Below are 17,499 nucleotides of genomic sequence, written 5' to 3'. Positions count from 1 at the left end.
TGCCATGCTGTGAGTCCTCTCCAGGAAACTCAAACATAGTTTATGTGATGGTTGCATAGACCAACCCGTCACCCATAAATATAACCTTACAAATGAGCTTTATTCCCTTATGGCACCATCAGGAGGTATAGTTGAGTCTGAAAGAGAAATGACTGTGATGCTGGAAGAACTCGCAGAGGAGGAGATGAATCTCAGTAGATTAGAATCGATAGTCATTTTTGAAGCTGTTTACAAAACTAGCCAAGAAATAAATGAAAAAGTAGAATGGGGCCATGGGGCACAAGAGAAATGGGAAATAAGCAGATAAGGAAAAAGTGAATAATGTTTCTTTGGTCTCTAAAGGAGCAGTAACATGGTTATTTGGAGTCTACAATACATAGATACGGGAAGATACTGGAGAGTTTAATAAAAAGACCACATAGACGAGTTCTTGCTGGAAAAAAGTATTTTAAGCAACAGGCAGCATGGATTCATGGAAGACAGAAGTTGTCAAACAAACCTGTTTTCTTTTTATGAGGAGGTAAGTAAAACCTTGGACAGAGGGGTGGCGGTGGACGTGGTATACGTGGATTTTGCAAAAGCCTTTGACACAGTTCCCCACACACGGCTCATGTGTAAGGTAAAGTCTACAGGCTTGGAAATATCAGTTTGTAAATGGATAGAAAACTGTCTAAAAGAGAGTAGTGATTATTGATTCTTACTCTGAATGGTCACAGATTATCAGTGTACCCCAAGGTTCAGTGTTGGGACCCTTACTTTTTTTTTTGACATTCAATTTTTTATTTAGTTATCAGAACATAAAATAACAAATAAAGACATTAAGAAAAGTATAACAGGATTCACACCATTACAGTTACTGTACATAGTATAGCAAATGCATTTTTGATAAATACAATAAGTCAGTATAATAGGGACCCTTACTTTTTAATATCTTTATAAATGATATAGGGTCTGGGATTAAAAGTAACAATTCTGTCTTTTCAGATGACACCAAGCTATGCAGTGGAATAACGTCCTTACAGGATGTCTCCAATTTACAAGCCAACCTCAATGCACTGTCTAATTGGGCGACTATGTGGCAGATGAGGTTTAATGTTTATAAATGTAAAGTTATGCACTTGGGGGCTAAGAATATGCATCATACATAATAGGGGGAGTACAACTGGGGGAATCAATGGCGGAGAAGGATCTGGGGGTTTTGGTAGATCATAAGCTCAATAATAGCATGCAATGCCAAGCTGTGGTTTCCAAAGTGAGCAAAGTCCTTTCTTGTATTGAGAGGTATGGACTCCAGAGTCCAGAGTAAATCATTAGTAAGACCTCATCTGGAATATGCAGTTCAGTTTTGGGCACCAGTTCTCAAAAAGGATATCAGGGAACTGGAGAAAGTGCAGAGAAGGGCAACCAAACTGATAAGAGGCATGAAGGAGCTCAGCTATGAGGAAAGATTAGAGGAACTGAATTCACTCTTGAGAAGAGGAGATTAAGGGGGAATATGATCACCATGTATAAATATATAAGGGGTCCATATAGTGAACTTGATGTTGAGTTATTCATGTTACGGTCAACACTGAGGACAAGGGGGCACTCTTTACGTCTAGAGGAAAAGAGATTTCATCTCCAAATATGGAAAGGTTTCTTCACAGTAAGAGCTGAGAAAATGTGGAATAGACTCCCTCCAGAGGTGGTTCTGGCCAGCTCAGTAGATTGCTTTAAGAAAGGCCTGGATACTTTCCTAAATGTACATAATATAACTGGGTACTGACATTTATAGGTAAAGTTGATCCAGGGAAAATCCGATTGCCTCTCTGGGATCAGGAAGGAATTAATTTTCGCCTTCCTCTGGATCAACTGTAGGTATAGGATTGGGTATATGGGATTGTATGATATTTTTTATTTTATTTATTTTTATTTTTTATGGTTGAACTATGATGGACTTGTGTCTTTTTTTCAACCTGACTAACTATGTAACTATGTAACTATATAACTACATATGCTTGCATATTAAATAATATTTTTTTTTTTTTTTTTTTTTTACATGATTGAGTTCCTGATGGGACAAAGTACACATAGGGGGTTATTTACTAAAGGCAAATACATTTTGCACTACAAGTGCATTTGAAAGTGCACTGTAAGTGCACTTGGAAGTGCAGTTGCTGTAGATCTGAGGGGGACATGCAAGGCAAAATAAAAAACAGCATGTTTGTTTGCACATGATTGGATGATAAAATCAGCAGAGCTTCCCTCTTTTCAGAGCTTCCCCTCAGATCTAGAGCGATCTACAGCGACTGCACTTTGAAGTGCACTGAACACTTGCAGTGCACTTGTAGTGCAGAGTGGATTTGCCTTTAGTAAATCAACCCCATAGTACTTTGTTCCATCTTCCTAAGTGCCCTCAAAACACCCTAATTGTGATGTGAGATGGGGTTTCCCCCCCGTCCACCGGACACCGCAGTTAGCAAAGAGACGACTGCATTTGTTTTGTAGCCCCTTTATCTTGCGGAATTTTCCCCAGGCAAACACCGGCCAGAGGAATACAGAGGGAGCAGAGCTTTCCTCAGGCAAATGCTACAAGCCGAAAACTGGGGCTACAAAACAAAGCAGCCATCTCCTTGCAAGCTTTGGTGTTGGCCAGCCATGTGCCAAGGTGGTGGTGGGGGATCCTGTCTGTAGCCAGTGTTATAGGGCACATTGGAGGATGGGACAAAGTACTACATGTACTTTCCACCTCAGGAACGGAATAATGTAAAAATAACTAAGTGATAATTCTTCTACAAGTAACTATGCCTGCATATAAAGTAACTATGAAGCCCTTGATAAATAATTATAATAGAACTTCTAATACAAATGTTGGAGGAAAACGTAAATTAGAATTGTAATAAAAATTATGATTAAACTGAATTCCAGCAACATATTAAAAACAGCCATTAACTACGTTATGTATTCATGAAAAAAATACATTTATTTTTAATCACAACTTGCATAACAAGCTTCTGACCTTTAAAGTGGTTGTAAACCTTTGAAATAAAAATGAACAAAACATATACTTCTATAGTGTGTACTTGACACAATCCAAAGCACTTAGTATGATTTCTGCCTGCTGCCTCCTTCCTTTGCTATCTATACAAGTCACTTTAGATCATTTATCCCGACACCAAGCAATCCTGGAAGACGCCCCCCCCCCCCTTCCATCACAGAGCAGATGATTGACAGCCTCAGCTGTTCATGTTTCCCTATGAGACTGTCTAGAGGGGGGGGGGGTTCATTCCCTCCACTCAGGTCTCAGATTACACTCAGCTCCCTACCCTATGCTGTGTAGTGTGTGATATCAGATCCCCACCCCCTGCCTTCTGGTGATCAGAAATGCTGTGTAAATGGTACGCTTTGAATGGCTGTGGATTCACTCTGTGTATCACCTGAGGCTACTCACTTCACTGGGCATATGTAAGGATTTACAACCGCTTTAACTCCCCAATCAGCAGACTGGGGATGTACTCTGAAAGTGTGTTGTGGAGGTCAAGCTCACACATGAACATGTATACATGGCTAAACACACAGGTCTGGCTAGCATCACTATGGCTACGTAGGAAAAAGTACTCCTTTTGTCATTAATGGCTAATTACGGTACTTTTTATGGCCCAACTCCAGGCTATTTTTTTCTATGAAAAGATCCCCAGGAAAAATTAAATTAAAAAAAGCAGCTTTCACTGCTCCTTTCCACCCTGGTTCCTGTGATAATTCCTTTTCATTTCAAGACCTCCTCCGTCTTCCATTAGGCATCATTCAGCCTCAGAAACTAAGATCATATCCTGTAGGCAAGGTGTCATGGACCGGTCCCCTGAGGGAGCATCACCATGGGGTCCTGCACTCACAGTGTAATGATGCAAAAAGTATGCAGATATCTCCAAAACACAATAGACTGGTATCCACCCTTGAGTGTGGGGTGCTGGGGCAATTGGTGGATGGCGTTACCTCAATCAAAGTAGGAATATGTTGCCAGCACTCCTTATTCTTCTGCAATGAAATTATTTTTTATTGATGATCACAAGGTCTTAAAAAACGTGCAACATTTTGGACCTGCCAGGTGCCCCTTCTTCAGGCAATGTGACATAAATAGTTCAATCAAATCAAAGACATTTATACAGATGCGACACTGAATGAATTACCAACCAAGGACCTTTACCATGACATTATGATGACATCATACTCCCACCAAATATACATAAATAGTAATAACTGTAGCTATCAACTGCAAAATAACACTAATCTCCATAGATTTGCCAATATTAGATAATATACCATCTCACCAAATAAAGTAATGCCCAGCTACAGAACACTGAGATGGAAAGTGTTTTGGACTAGCAACCATTGCCATGATGATCGCAATGATGTGAGCATATAGGCCATCCCATACTGTGTAAGGAATACCCCCATCATCCAGTGTCTGATGCTGGGAGACTCTGGCTAACCCAACACGTGGGTGTGAGTTTTGCAAGTGCAGAGTAGGACTGTCCCATTCCTTCATGCATAGTAAGTGGTGGCGTCCATTGCTGAGTAATCGGGATCCTCTGTACGCTGGTACATGTGACCCATCAGTGGGCAAACATAAGTATAAAGCAATATTCCCAATGTACACATTTCTGAAAATGGCTGAAGGGTGAGTGGGTGCTGTAGTGACCACCAGTTGCAGACCAGAATGACTTCAAGAAATATGTCACCAGTACACCAAGGAACCATGTAAAATGTCACTATCTTCTGTTGTGATGTGATCATTCAGTAAAGCGTTGGACCCTTTGCGGAGTTCCCTGGTTTGCTTGGGAGCAAGGTGCAGCATGGAATGCTGGCAGCAGAGAACACACAGGGGCTGCACATTTCAACAGGTTATAACTAGGTGAACACAGCCATCTGGGGCCTCTTGCAGAGTCAGTAGCAGCAGTTCTTTAACTTGAAACTATGCCAATAGCTTCTGAAATGAGGAGCAGGAATGCGGCGTGGCCAGTCCAACCCAACTGGGAGGCTTCCAAGCTGGAGATGCTGTAGTCCCTATGCTTTCCCTACTCCTCTGGAACCTCTTTCTGTAAGACTGGAAACCTGTCTCTACACTAACCACTTGCAAAGTGTGTGCCAAATCAGGGGGTCGGGGGCTTAAATAAGCTGTGCCCTCACCCAAGATGGCTGCAGAGATCACATGACCACATTTGTCAGGGCCTGGACTTGAACCTGGGAGCTCTGCTATGTCTGGCAATGACTCTTCTGAGATTCTCTTCTGATCCTCCCTGAGCTGCGGGACAGCACCCTGTCTGATGCTCTGCCTTGTGCCTTAACTTCTACTGAACCTTGAACTCTTTGCTCCTCCCATGAACTTCCTGATTTAGCCATGCCTCTGCACTTCCTGTTTGTCAGATTATTATGCTCCTTTCAGCTAGTTTCTCCCTCTTTGTGTTCCCTGCTGCCATCCATATTTTGCTACCACTCGTTATCAACTATTGGTTTGTTTCTCGACTATGTTTCTGCCTGATCCCAACCTGCAACTACTCGTTACTGACCTTTGGCTTGTTTACTGACTACACTTCTGTTTGATCCTTACCTGCTTATCTGCTACTGGACCCTGGCTTGCTCACCTCCTGGTAGGGTGATCCTGAGGACCGCAGCCTGGTATTAACAAACAGCAAAATCCAAAATCCATCTCCACCATCGGGAGCTCTGGTGAACACTGGTTAGTACTTAGACCCGGCACCTCAGGTGAGCCTGTGCCATCCATTAGGGTGACTGCCTGTGTACCTATCCTGCTGCTCCATGGTAGTTGCACTACTGCTATAGCAACTGTTTTTTGAGCCTAACCCCTGATCATGACATTTCTCATTATTTCTTTCCCTTTCTGCATTGCCGTTTTGGTCAAGTGCCATCTACAGTGGGGAGTACTGACTGTTCCTGCCAGCATGCTGATGACATATTTCTTGCCTTGAAGTCATTCCGGTCTCCAGCTGGAGGTCGCTACAGCAGCCACTCATCCTTTAGCCATTTTCAGGAACGTGTGTATTGGAAATATTGCTTTGGAATTGTGTTTGGCTTCTGTCAACTGCACTTCTGACAGCCGCCCACAGTGAAGGTATTTTTCCGGCATTGGTGTCCGCTTGATATCGAGACGTCACATTCACCGGTCACATGCCTGATGAAGAGGTTCTGTGTAGCTCTGAAAGGTCGCTATCTTCTGCTGTGATGTAATCATTCACTAAAGCATTGGATCCTTTTATTGAGTTCTTTGGTGTGCTAGTAACCCATTTCTTGCCATCTGCAGGCAGGACCCAGACCCAGGGTACCCAATCAGGAAGACACCACACACAGAGCTCCTGGTGTTATAGATGTCTTGTATATTGTATATAGGATAGCAGTAATGAATAGCAACAGTATTTGTAGGCACTGATATACAGCAAGAGAGTGGTTGAAGTTTACACAATGTTACCAGGCTTGGGCCTGTATTACTGGAGGATGGCTTCCACTGGAGGGTGGCAGCTGGCAGTGCACCGGGATGATACTGAAACACTGCTGGGAAGAGCCCCACGGTCCTAAATCAGATACTGGAATGTTTCCTCAAGGAAGGTGTTGTCCATGTTTTGACCCTACTGGCAGAGGAACATTTTCCCATGCTAGACACTCTCCCTACCAAGCCTCTGTCCTTGTCCTCATACTTGCTCACATCTGAATGATGCAAGTACCCTAATTAATAAGGAAACACACCAAGATGGATGTCAAAGGTCACCATATGTTGCAGCGTCCAATCAAACAGATGGTCCTTCCGAGACACAAGTGGGGTCCATGAGGGGACAATCTTCCCACAACACCACCTGCTGGATGGAGGAAAACCTGCACCTGCCTAGACATCCTTAACACATGCCCAATACGTCTCGCCCCCCCAATGCCATTTTTTATGACATGCTGAGTGAACATCATAAAAGGTTAAAGTTGCAGAAAATGGAGGTATGCTGGTAACCTATTACTACCATGGTGCACAGAGTGGCGCAAACATCATCATGTCATGGCCACTCTATGCAATACTGAGGAACGTCCAGTGACTGGAGAAATTCCAAAAAGAAAGAAGACCCTGCACATCCTGTAACCAGCCTGAAGACACAAAAATATAAATATAAAGGCAAAAACCGCAAGATATACACAATGGAGGGGGGTGTGGATGGGGAGGGGAGTTGGGCTTTCATTTGTTTTTGAGTAACATAGTCTCTAAACCCACTTCATAACACTATGTAAAATAATAAGGGAAAAAACAAACTAATTCCAATAACAAAGCCTTAAAATAATTAATGAAGAAGATAATGAACTTCACAAGGTTCCTAAATAACAAGCTCATTAGAACTTTATAATAATAATTATAAGATGACTTGTAACCCTGGGGGCCTTCCCAGCCGCGCCGGATCTGAGGACAGTTTGCGCCTGTTATTATTTACGGAACACATAAAGAGGAGCGTAGAAAGTTTTTAGGCCTTTGTATCTACAAAACATTGGCTGACCTATTAACCTGGAAATGAATATGATTCATGCTACGTGGCGCATTGGAACGCTCAGAACTGTTCATTAGGAGGCACCGAGACAAAACGGGGATAATTAGCCGTGCAATATGACTTAACAAGCATGTTTAATTATATATGTGACAATAGGTGACTTGCTCAGATTGTTTGTTACAATGCAATGTGACAAGCATCTCCCATATTTGATTATCTAACAAGAGAAACCATGCACAAAAAAAAGAAAAAAATGATTCCTATAAAAATAGTATAATATTAAATAATATAATATATTATAATTATAAAAATAGGGAAAACGACAGATCAGAGTTTCACAATGCATAAGGAGATACGTGATCTAAAAATATTCAGTGTGATATACGACAATAAAAAAGATAATTTACATATTTGATATTTGCAAGTAGGACATCAAATAAATATACACTTAAAATAGACATATGTGAACTGGAATTCTGTTCAGCCAGTCTTGTGATCCCAATAGCATTGTTAGGATAGCTAGGTCCCTGACCTTTCTCAAAAAGCCCAGCTTAAAGCTGAATTCCAGGTATGGCTTTTTTTTTGCTTAGTTACATTAGTCCAGCTTGAGCCAGTGTAAGTATGTATGTGCCATACCTGTGGATCTCTGTAGAAGCTGAAAATTAAATGTAGAAGACACGGCTAATTCAGTAATCTTCATTTGCTTCTGGGTCCCATGCCAAGCGGCTGCCCTGCTGCATTGTGAACTCAGAAGGTTGCTTGATCAGCATGGGTACCAATCAGAGAATGTTTTGGATTTTCTCAATGAAAAGGAAGCATTTTCTGATTGGATGAGGTGGAGTCTGACACCACTGCCGCACCTAGTGTTGTCTTCTTACGCTGTGTACATCAATACACATATCAATCAATACCAGTGGTGTGTGGTGGCTGGTAGTTTTCCTTTTGGGGAGGCGACAAACAACCAAACCCCCCCCCCCCCCCCGGCGGCACCTCAACCCCCCCACTCGCTGTCTGCCGGTCAGTCCGGCACTTACCCTATCTAGGTGGCAGGTGGCAGGCATCGGGCATCGGCTCCTGTGCCCTCTCCTCCTCTCCGCTTCCACCATTCAACCCACTTCCTGATTGGCCAGGAGGAGGATCAGTGTTTCAATAGCGAATATTCATTCGGTATTGTAACACACCTGGGTGGGCTCAGTTTCCATTCTCTGCGGCCCAAGCCCACCCTATTTTGAAGCCTATTGGAGCCTCTGGCTCTAATCAGGTGCTTCAAACCCCCTCCCATTGGAATTCATGCATCCGGCCTCCTGCGAGGGGCCAGACACATTGATAGGGGGGTTGCGCCTGTGCGCCCTTAATGGACGGGCTGCCCCTGATCAATACACATATAATATATTATAAATACCCAGCACCATAGTATAGGATGGCAAGGCTGCTCCTTCCTCACCCTCTGCCTATCTTTTCCAAGCTAACAGACTGACTCTAGATCAGCAGTCGCTAACCAGTGGTTCCTGTACCACTAATGGCCCACGAGATTATGTTGGTGGTCCCCAGGGGTTCCGTCGCAAATAAACATTGTGGCGGATATATAGCACCTAATGTTGTTTCCAGTGTTGCTTCAATGTGCGCTGACAGTCAGTACTGTCAGCGTGCATTGATACCTGATGCCTCCTCTGTAGTTCTGGTTCCTTTGAACTCAGAGGGAGGCACTGGGAGTAGTGCAGAGAGCAGGAGGTGAAGAAGGAGGGGACTTGCAATGCAAGTGCTGATCAGACTGTGGGAGGGAGCACAGAGCTCGAGAAAATGGCTGGATACAGAGGTGAGATGATGAGTCTGTCTGTGTAAGGCAGCAGTGTAATGCAGAGTGAGGGGTGGGGGTCGGAGAGCCAGAGCATTGTGTGAATAAGGCTTGTAATATTCATATTAGTGATCCATGTAGGGTTATCACCTCATCCCTTTAAAACCGAACACATATAAATTACACAGGTTCTGAGGCTAATTTTAAGTCATTGTAAAGGTTCGCGTTTTTTTTTTCTTTTTTTAACAAACATGTCATACTTACCTCCACTATGCAGTTTGTGTTGCACAGTGTGGCCCCGATTATCCTCTTCTGGGGTCCCCCGGCGGCTCTTGCGGCTCCTCCTCTTATCAGATAACCCCCTAGGAGAAGTGCTCTCCTGGGGGCTTACCTTGCGGGCGCGCTCCCGAGTCCAGCATTTACGTCCATAGACACGAATGCCAGACTCGGCCCTGCCCCCCGGCGCTCGCATCATTGGATTTGATTGACAACAGCGGGAGCCGATGGCTGAGCTGCTATCAATCTATCCAATCAAGAGCCGAGAACCCCGGCCAAAGGAAGAGCGCGTCTCCGCCAGGTGAAATTGCAGGGCTTAGGTAAGTAAAACGGGGGGAGGGGGCTGGGGGGCGGTGACTGGCAGGTGTTTTTTCACTTTGATGCATAGGATGCATTAAGGTGAAAAAACACGAGGGTTTACAACCCCTTTAATGTTTATAAGGCACTAAGTGATTTTAATTACCACCTTAATCAGCCACAGAGTCTTTGTAAATAAAGGGGTTGTAAAGGCAGAAGGTTGTCTGTTTTAATGCATTCTATGCATTAAGATAAAAAGCCTTGTGTGTGCTGCAGCCGCCCTTAGCCCCCCTAATACTTACCTGAGCCCCATCTCTATCCAGCGATGTCCACGTGTGCTTCGGCCATTCTGGGACACTCCCTTCTGATTTGATGAGACACAGCAGTGGCGCCATTGGCTCCCGCTGCTGTCAATCAAACTCAGTTAGCCAATCAGGAGTGAGAGGGGGTGGGGCCAAACCACAGCTCTGTGTCTGAATGGACACCCGGAGCTGCAGCTTGATGAAAGGATCTGACAGAGAAAGCTAGACAGGGGTGTGCCGCATTCCTTAAATAATGAAAAAGAAAAAAGAGAAATACCCCTGGATTTCGGACTTTGGAGGCACTACCACAAAACAAAAGAAAATGAGTATAAAAAATGTTATTGTACAAACAACAATATCAAAAATAGAAAAATAAATATATAAAGAATACATAAATGCATCTAAAAGTGGATGCAGAATAAAAACCGGTCAATGACAAATGAGCATATCTCCTTGAACCAGACGCGTTTTGGAGAGAACATTTCCTTCATCGGGGTTCTTAATGGAGAAATTGGTATCTGGGGATTTTTGTAGAATGCAAATGATTAATAATCAGTAAAAAACAAGCAGCTCGGGTGCCCCCATAGCGAGCTGCTTTCTGTGGGGGCACTCAACAGGAGGGAGGGACCAGGAGCTCCAGCCAGGGACCCGAGAAGAGGAGAATTCGGGCTGCTCTGTGCAAAACCATTACACAGAGCAGGTAAGTATCACATTTTAATTTAACAGAAAAAAAAAAACACGAAACTTTAAAATCACTCTAATATGTGTTCAGTTTTAAAGGGATGAGGTGGCAACCCCCCTGCGGGATTCAAAATTGCGAGTTTAGTTGTCTGTGATGTCTGAAAGGTTGGTGACCACCTCTCCACACTGCACTGTCCTCTGTTAACTCTTTCCTGTGAAGAACGGAATTTGAGGGAAGCAACACTGAAAGAGCAGGAGACAGAAGCATTGAAAATGATAAACTGCAAATTTAACAAGTAGTTTAGTGGCGAATATTTACTTTATACTTTATGTTAAAGTGTAACTAATGGCAAAACTTTCTTTTCATTTTTTTTGCCATCTTTATCCCATTGCGGAGATTTCCCTTCACTTTCTGTCCCATAACCAAACAGGAAGTGAGAAAAAATCGTGCAAAATGAAGGAATCCCTGGTTGTCACCAGAGCTAATGTCCCCATTGGAAGAATTTCCCTCTAGTCCTGTTCTGGTGACAACTGAAAATTTGGGATTCTCTTTTACTTTTGATGATAAAGGACAAATAGAGAGGGTGAATCTGCCTAATGGGGACACAGACAGAAATAAAAACCTGACAAGTGTTCTAATCCCTCTCCACTTCATCCAAAACTAAAAAAGAAAAAAGTTTTCCTTTAGTCATACTTTAAGCTAAAAAAAAAAAACCCTGAGGGCTCAGCACTATTTTAATGAATTCAGTGTTACGTTGCTGTGTCTGTTACACCTCTCAGGCTGTTGTGTAGTAGTGTTGATTTGATGCAAATTACAGTTTAATCTATGTAGATCCAAAAAGGTTACTTCTCTGTTGAGGAGGTTGATGTACAGTCAAGGCATGGTGAAAAGTGACCACGTCGTGGTCTTTGGCTGCTACCTCTCGGATCGTGGCCGATTGATCAGGGTCGATCCTAGGGTCAGAGATACCTGGGTGCAAAAATATTTCTGGTGCCCCCCGCATGGGCGTGGTCATCTTGCTAACTCACCTGAGGATAATGCACAACAGCCTATCACCGGTAATAGTAAACTTTTGAGTTTACAGTTGTGTCAGTAAGTCTAAACTGCAAGCATGCCAACCACATCCTGAATTTTACCAGCATTACCTAATCACGGCTCTACTACTTAACAATTTAGGGATTTGGAAACAAGAAATATAGAACTTGAATGCAGTAAAAGTCTGCAGCTCCCATTGGCTCCTTCAATATTTCTAACACTGATCAAGGAAAATGAAACAATCCTTCCAAAGGACGTGTTAGCACTTAAATCATCCCGATACTATGCTTGATATGGGGTCAGAATGATTGAATCACATTATTTCTAATACTACATTGTAATATATAAATTGTACGATATAATGAAATAGTTTAACTCACCATAATACTGAATCGGTGGGAACCCTGAACTTGTCACTTGCCACCAAATGCAGCATGCCACCGTCACCTGCCACAAGATGCTGCCTGTCACTTACCACCATTGCCTGCCACAAGATGCTGCCTGTCACTTGCCACCATTGCCTGCCACAAGATGCAGCATGTTACTTGCCACCATTGCCTGCCACTTGCCACCATTGCTTGTCATCAGATGCAGTGTGACACATGCCACCATTGTCTGCCATTTGCCACCATTGCCTATCACCAGATGCAGCCTGTCATTTGCCACCATTGCCTGCCACAAGATGCAGCATGTTACTTGCCACCATTGCCTGCTACAAGATGCAGCTTGCTACTTGCCACTATTGCTTGCCACTTGCCACCATTGCCTGTCATCAGATGTAGCATGACACTTGCCACCGTTGCCTGCCACTTGCCACCATTACCTGTCACCAGATGCAGCATGACACTTGCCATAATTGCCTGCCACTTGCCACCATTGTGTGTCACAGGATGCAGCCTGTCACTGGCCACCATTACCTGCCACAAGATGCAGCATGTTACTTGCCACCATTGCCTGCCACTTGCCACCATTGCCTGCTACTTGCCACCATTGCCTGTCATCAGATGCAGTGTGACACTTGTCACCATTGCCTGCCACTGGCCACCATTACCTGCCACAAGATGCAGCATGTTACTTGCCACCATTGCCTGCCACTTTCCACCATTGCTTGACACTTGCCACCATTGCCTGCCACCAGATGCAGCCTGTCACTTGCCACCATTGCCTGCCACAAGATGCAGCATGTTATTTGCCACCATCACCTGCCAAAAGATGCAGCGTGACACTTGCCACCATTGCCTGTCACCAGATGCAGCCTCTCACCATTGTCTGCCACAAGATGCAGTGTGACACTTGCCCCCATTGCCTGTCACCAGACGCAGCATATTACTTGCCACCATTGCCTGTCACCAGATGCAGTGTGACACTTGCCACCATTGCTTGTCACTTTCCACCATTTCCTGCCTCTTGCCACCATTGCCTGTCACCAGATGCAGCGTGACACTTGCCACCATTGCTTGTCAATTGCCACCATTGCCTGCCACAAGATGCAGCATGTTACTTGTCACCATTGCCTGTCACCAGATGCAGCCTCTCACTTGCCACTATTGCCTGTCACCAGATGCAGCATGTTGCTTGCCACCATTGCCTGTCACTTGCCCCCATTGCCTGCCACAAGATGGAGCATGTAACTTGCCACCATTGCCTGTCCCCAGATGCAGTGTATTACTCATAGCCTTTCTCTTTCTCCCTCCCCTTCAGCTGGGCATGTTGAGGGCTGCAGTTTCCCCCCTAGGATTGCAATGGGCCAGCCAGTCCTCAAGACTACATGTACCATGATCCTATTTTATCCTTTTTGATTGTTTTTTTTCCCCCTGGCCAATGGGAGGAAAAGGGGGAGGAAACATAGAGCTGGCTGTCCTGGCAAGCGCCACCACCAAGAACAGCGGCATGAGGAGGAGAGGGATGGGGGAAAGAAGAGCCCGCTGCTCTCTCTCCACACACAGACACAGCCTCTCTGATCTCCTATTCTGCTGTCCACTGATAGAAGGGGGAATGGGCAGGAAATTAAACAGTCCTCTTCTGACAGCGGCACCTTGAGGGGGGGGAGCACAGTTTCTCTTCCTCGGACCCACTCCTATCATTTGCTGGTGGGGAGAGCAAGGGGGAGGGGGATCCGCGGCACCTGGGCTTTGGCGACCCCCCCCCCTCTGCCTTAGCTCGCTGCACCTGGGCGCGTTGCACCCTAAGCACCCGCCCAGGATGGGCCCTGGGACTGATTTACTAAACCTGGGGTGTGCAAGATCTGGTGCAGCTCTGCCTAGGAACAATGAATCAGCTTCAATTTTTTTTTTTTTTTTGACAGCTTAACTGAACAAGCTGAAGTTAGAAGCTGATTGGCTACTATGCACAACTCCAGTAAATTTTACACTCTCCAGTTTTAGCATATCAACCCCAATGTGTTCTTAGGTGTAAGGTTAGGAGCACCTGGTATCAAAGTTAGGCAGTTCAGATAGCTTGACATTATTAGGAAATGTTTATTGAAGAAAATACAACCAACGCGTTTCAAGGATTTTAGCCTCCCCTAGCTATTTTGATACCCACAAGTATACGCTGATACCTCAGCTTTTTGCAGCTTATTTATAGATTTGTTAAGTGAATTGGACAGATTTAATTACAACTTATACATTTAAGCCCTGAAGAGTGATGGTCCTGCCTCCATATTGCTTCCTCCAAACTGCGGCTCTTTTATCAGAGTCCCATCTTAGATCTGGGTCCCCATCAGAGTTTCCCCTTATATCAGGGTCCCAATCAAAGTCTACCCTTACATCAAGGTCCTCATCAGAGTCCCCCCTTACATCAGGTGCCCCATCAGAGGGCCCCTTTACATGTTCCCCATCAGAGTCCCAAATTACATTAGTGTCACCATCAGAGTTTACTCTTACATCAGGTTCCCTTATCAGAGTCTTCTCTTACATCAGATTCCCAATCAGAGTCTACCCTTTCATTAGGTGCCCTTATCAGAATCCATGCTTACAACAGGTTCCCCATCAGAGTCCCTTCTTACAACAGGTTCCCTATAAGAGTCCCACTTTACATCAGGGTCACCATCAGAGTTCCCTTTACATCAGGTTCCCTTATCAGAGTCTATCTTTACATAAGGCTCCCTTATCAGAATCCCTGTACTCACAACAGATGCCCCATCAGAGTCCCCCCTTCCATTATGTTCCTCATCAGAATCGCTCCTTACAACAGGGTCCAAATCAGGTACCATCAGGTACCCCATCAGAGGGCCCCTGTACATGAGGTTTCCTTATAAGAATACCTGCTTACAACAGGTTTCCCATCAGAGATACTGTTTACAACAGGTTCCCCATCAGGGCACACACGATTACGACAGGTTCCCCATCAGAGTCCCCCCTTCATCAGGCTCCCATCAAAGCTCCATCTTGCAGAAAATTCCAAATTCAGAGTCCCTCCTTACATTAGGTCCCCCATCAAAGCACCCCCCATTACATCAGGTTACCCTTCAGAGTCCCCCCTTACATGAGGGTCCCCATCAAAGTCCTCCTTACATCACGATCCCAATCAGAGTGTCCACTTACTTCAGAAGAGGAGAACATAGGCAGCCTCTGCTGATCCTAATCCTTAATCAGTGCACATTGAGAATACACCACTGACCTCAGCTGGGAGCCAGATAAAATCTTGTAGCATGTGGACCACAGACCGTAGTTTGGGGTCCTCCACCCTAAAATAATTCCCTGGTTTAACTATTTCTGATGTTATTACTTTTATAAGTGTTGATATCCTGTCATATTCTGTGCATTTAGAAATGCATCCATTTCTAAAACACATGTATCATATAATACGTATATATGATATATGATACATATAATACATGATACATATGTTACATACGATTTTATATGTACTTAGAGGCTAGATTTTTTAGGATTGTTCATTGAAGAAAAATGTGACAAAATTTGGCCATATTTGTCATGAAGCAAAAAAATTGTGACATCAGTTGCCCTGCCATCTTTTTAATCTGCCAATCCACATTTGTTCAGAGCAGGTCTATCATTTCATTGAAGAAGCTCTTCCTTCCTATCAGGGCAGTCTTTTCAGTCTTCAGTCCTCAGTCCAGATGAGTAATTTGAACTCTTTCCACCTGACAAAGTAAGATGGTTTCTAACTTTCTTTTTTGTTTTAGTTCCCGTGTCGAAGCCCTTCGTGCAGACGGAGCCATCGTATGGAGCTGTGGAACATGTTGGAAACGTCACCTTCAAATGTTTCGTCATGAAAGGGACGCGAGTGATGTATGAGTGGCTTAAAAACGGCAGCCCCCTCCAGGACAGATCCGGGTACATCTTCTCACCAAATAACGCCACGTTCACCATTGTTTCCGTCACAAAAGGTGATATCGGCAACTACAGCTGCTTGGCCAGGAATTTTGTCAGTGAAGTGGAGAGTGACGTGATCACTCCGACCATCTATTGTGAGTATCAGTGGAAAGATCATCATTTTTATCGAGGAGAGAATGGAGGTTTTCAGGAAGGTGATTAGAATAACTGCTCTCTACCAATCCCCAAATGTTCCTGGTGTTAAAACCTATTAGGGCCCATTTACACAAATGAGTTACTGCAATGTACAGCAATGCACGTTACTTGTTGCTGCATCATGGTGCCATTTTTAAAGGCAAACAAATTCCGGATAACCTTCTGCACACTGCTATATACCCTTTCTAGCAAACTTTGCAAAGAAAGACAGGGATTTTTAGTTCACATATATTGCAATACATGTTTAAGCTGACCAACTGCGTCAAAGTAATCCCTCATTTGGCCAGTCCTACTCAGCTCTGCCAGTTCAAATGCTACAATAGACACCAGGCCAACATAGGGCAAACAGATACAGAATGGGGCAGAGCTACTAGGTTCAGGTCTGTTCACTGACCTTCAATGGTCTGTGTATAGTCAGTATGCCTGCATTTTATTGCATAGTTACATAGTTATTCAGATTGAAAAAAAAGACACAAGTCCATCTAGTGCAACCAATAATAAGAAAAAAAAAAAAAATCATACAATCCCATATACACAATCCTATACCCACAGTTGATCCAGAGGAGGGCAAAAAACCCCCAGCAAAGTATGATCCAATTTGCTACAGCAGGGGAAAAAATAGTTCCTGATCCCCAAGAGACAATCAGATATTCCCTGGATCAACTTTACCTAGAAATGTTAGTATCCAGTTATATTGTGTACATTTAGGGCCCTTTCACACTGGGGCGGTTTGCAGGCGCTATTGCGCTAATAATAGCGCCTGTAAACCGACCCAAAACAGCCGCTGCTTTAATTCCAGTGTGAAAGCCCCGAGGGCTTTCACACTGGAGCGATGCGCTAGCAGGACGGTAAAAAAAGTCCTGCCAGCAGCATCTTCAGAGCGGTGAAGGAGCGGAGTGTATACCGCTCCTTCACCGCTCCTGCCCATTGAAATCAATGGGACGGCGCGGCTATACCGCCGGCAAAGCGCCTCTGCAGAGGCGCTTTGCGGTGGTTTTAACCCTTTCTTGGCCGCTAGCGGGGGGAAAAACCGCCCCGCTAGCGGCCGAATACCGACGGTAAAGCGCCGCTTACAATAGCGGCGCTTTACCGCAGACAACGC

The 17,499-nt window shown here is 44.4% G+C and overlaps 1 protein-coding gene across 2 annotated transcripts in view; it reads left to right on the top strand.

Annotated features, from left to right (window-relative positions):
• Window positions 1–17,499, top strand: part of HEPACAM2 (HEPACAM family member 2) — a 173,362-nt gene that overhangs the window by 88,415 nt on the left and 67,448 nt on the right. For both annotated transcript variants that reach the window (XM_073629605.1, XM_073629606.1), the window contains exon 3: window positions 16,052–16,336. In XM_073629605.1, the coding sequence (XP_073485706.1) occupies window positions 16,052–16,336 (285 nt within the window). The remainder of the gene's footprint in view (window positions 1–16,051; window positions 16,337–17,499) is intronic.

This window comes from Aquarana catesbeiana, linkage group LG05 (assembly GCF_042186555.1).
Source record: "Aquarana catesbeiana isolate 2022-GZ linkage group LG05, ASM4218655v1, whole genome shotgun sequence".
Classification (NCBI taxonomy): domain Eukaryota; kingdom Metazoa; phylum Chordata; class Amphibia; order Anura; family Ranidae; genus Aquarana; species Aquarana catesbeiana.
Note: the sequence above shows the minus strand (reverse complement) of the source record. Positions and strands in the feature narration are given on the sequence as shown.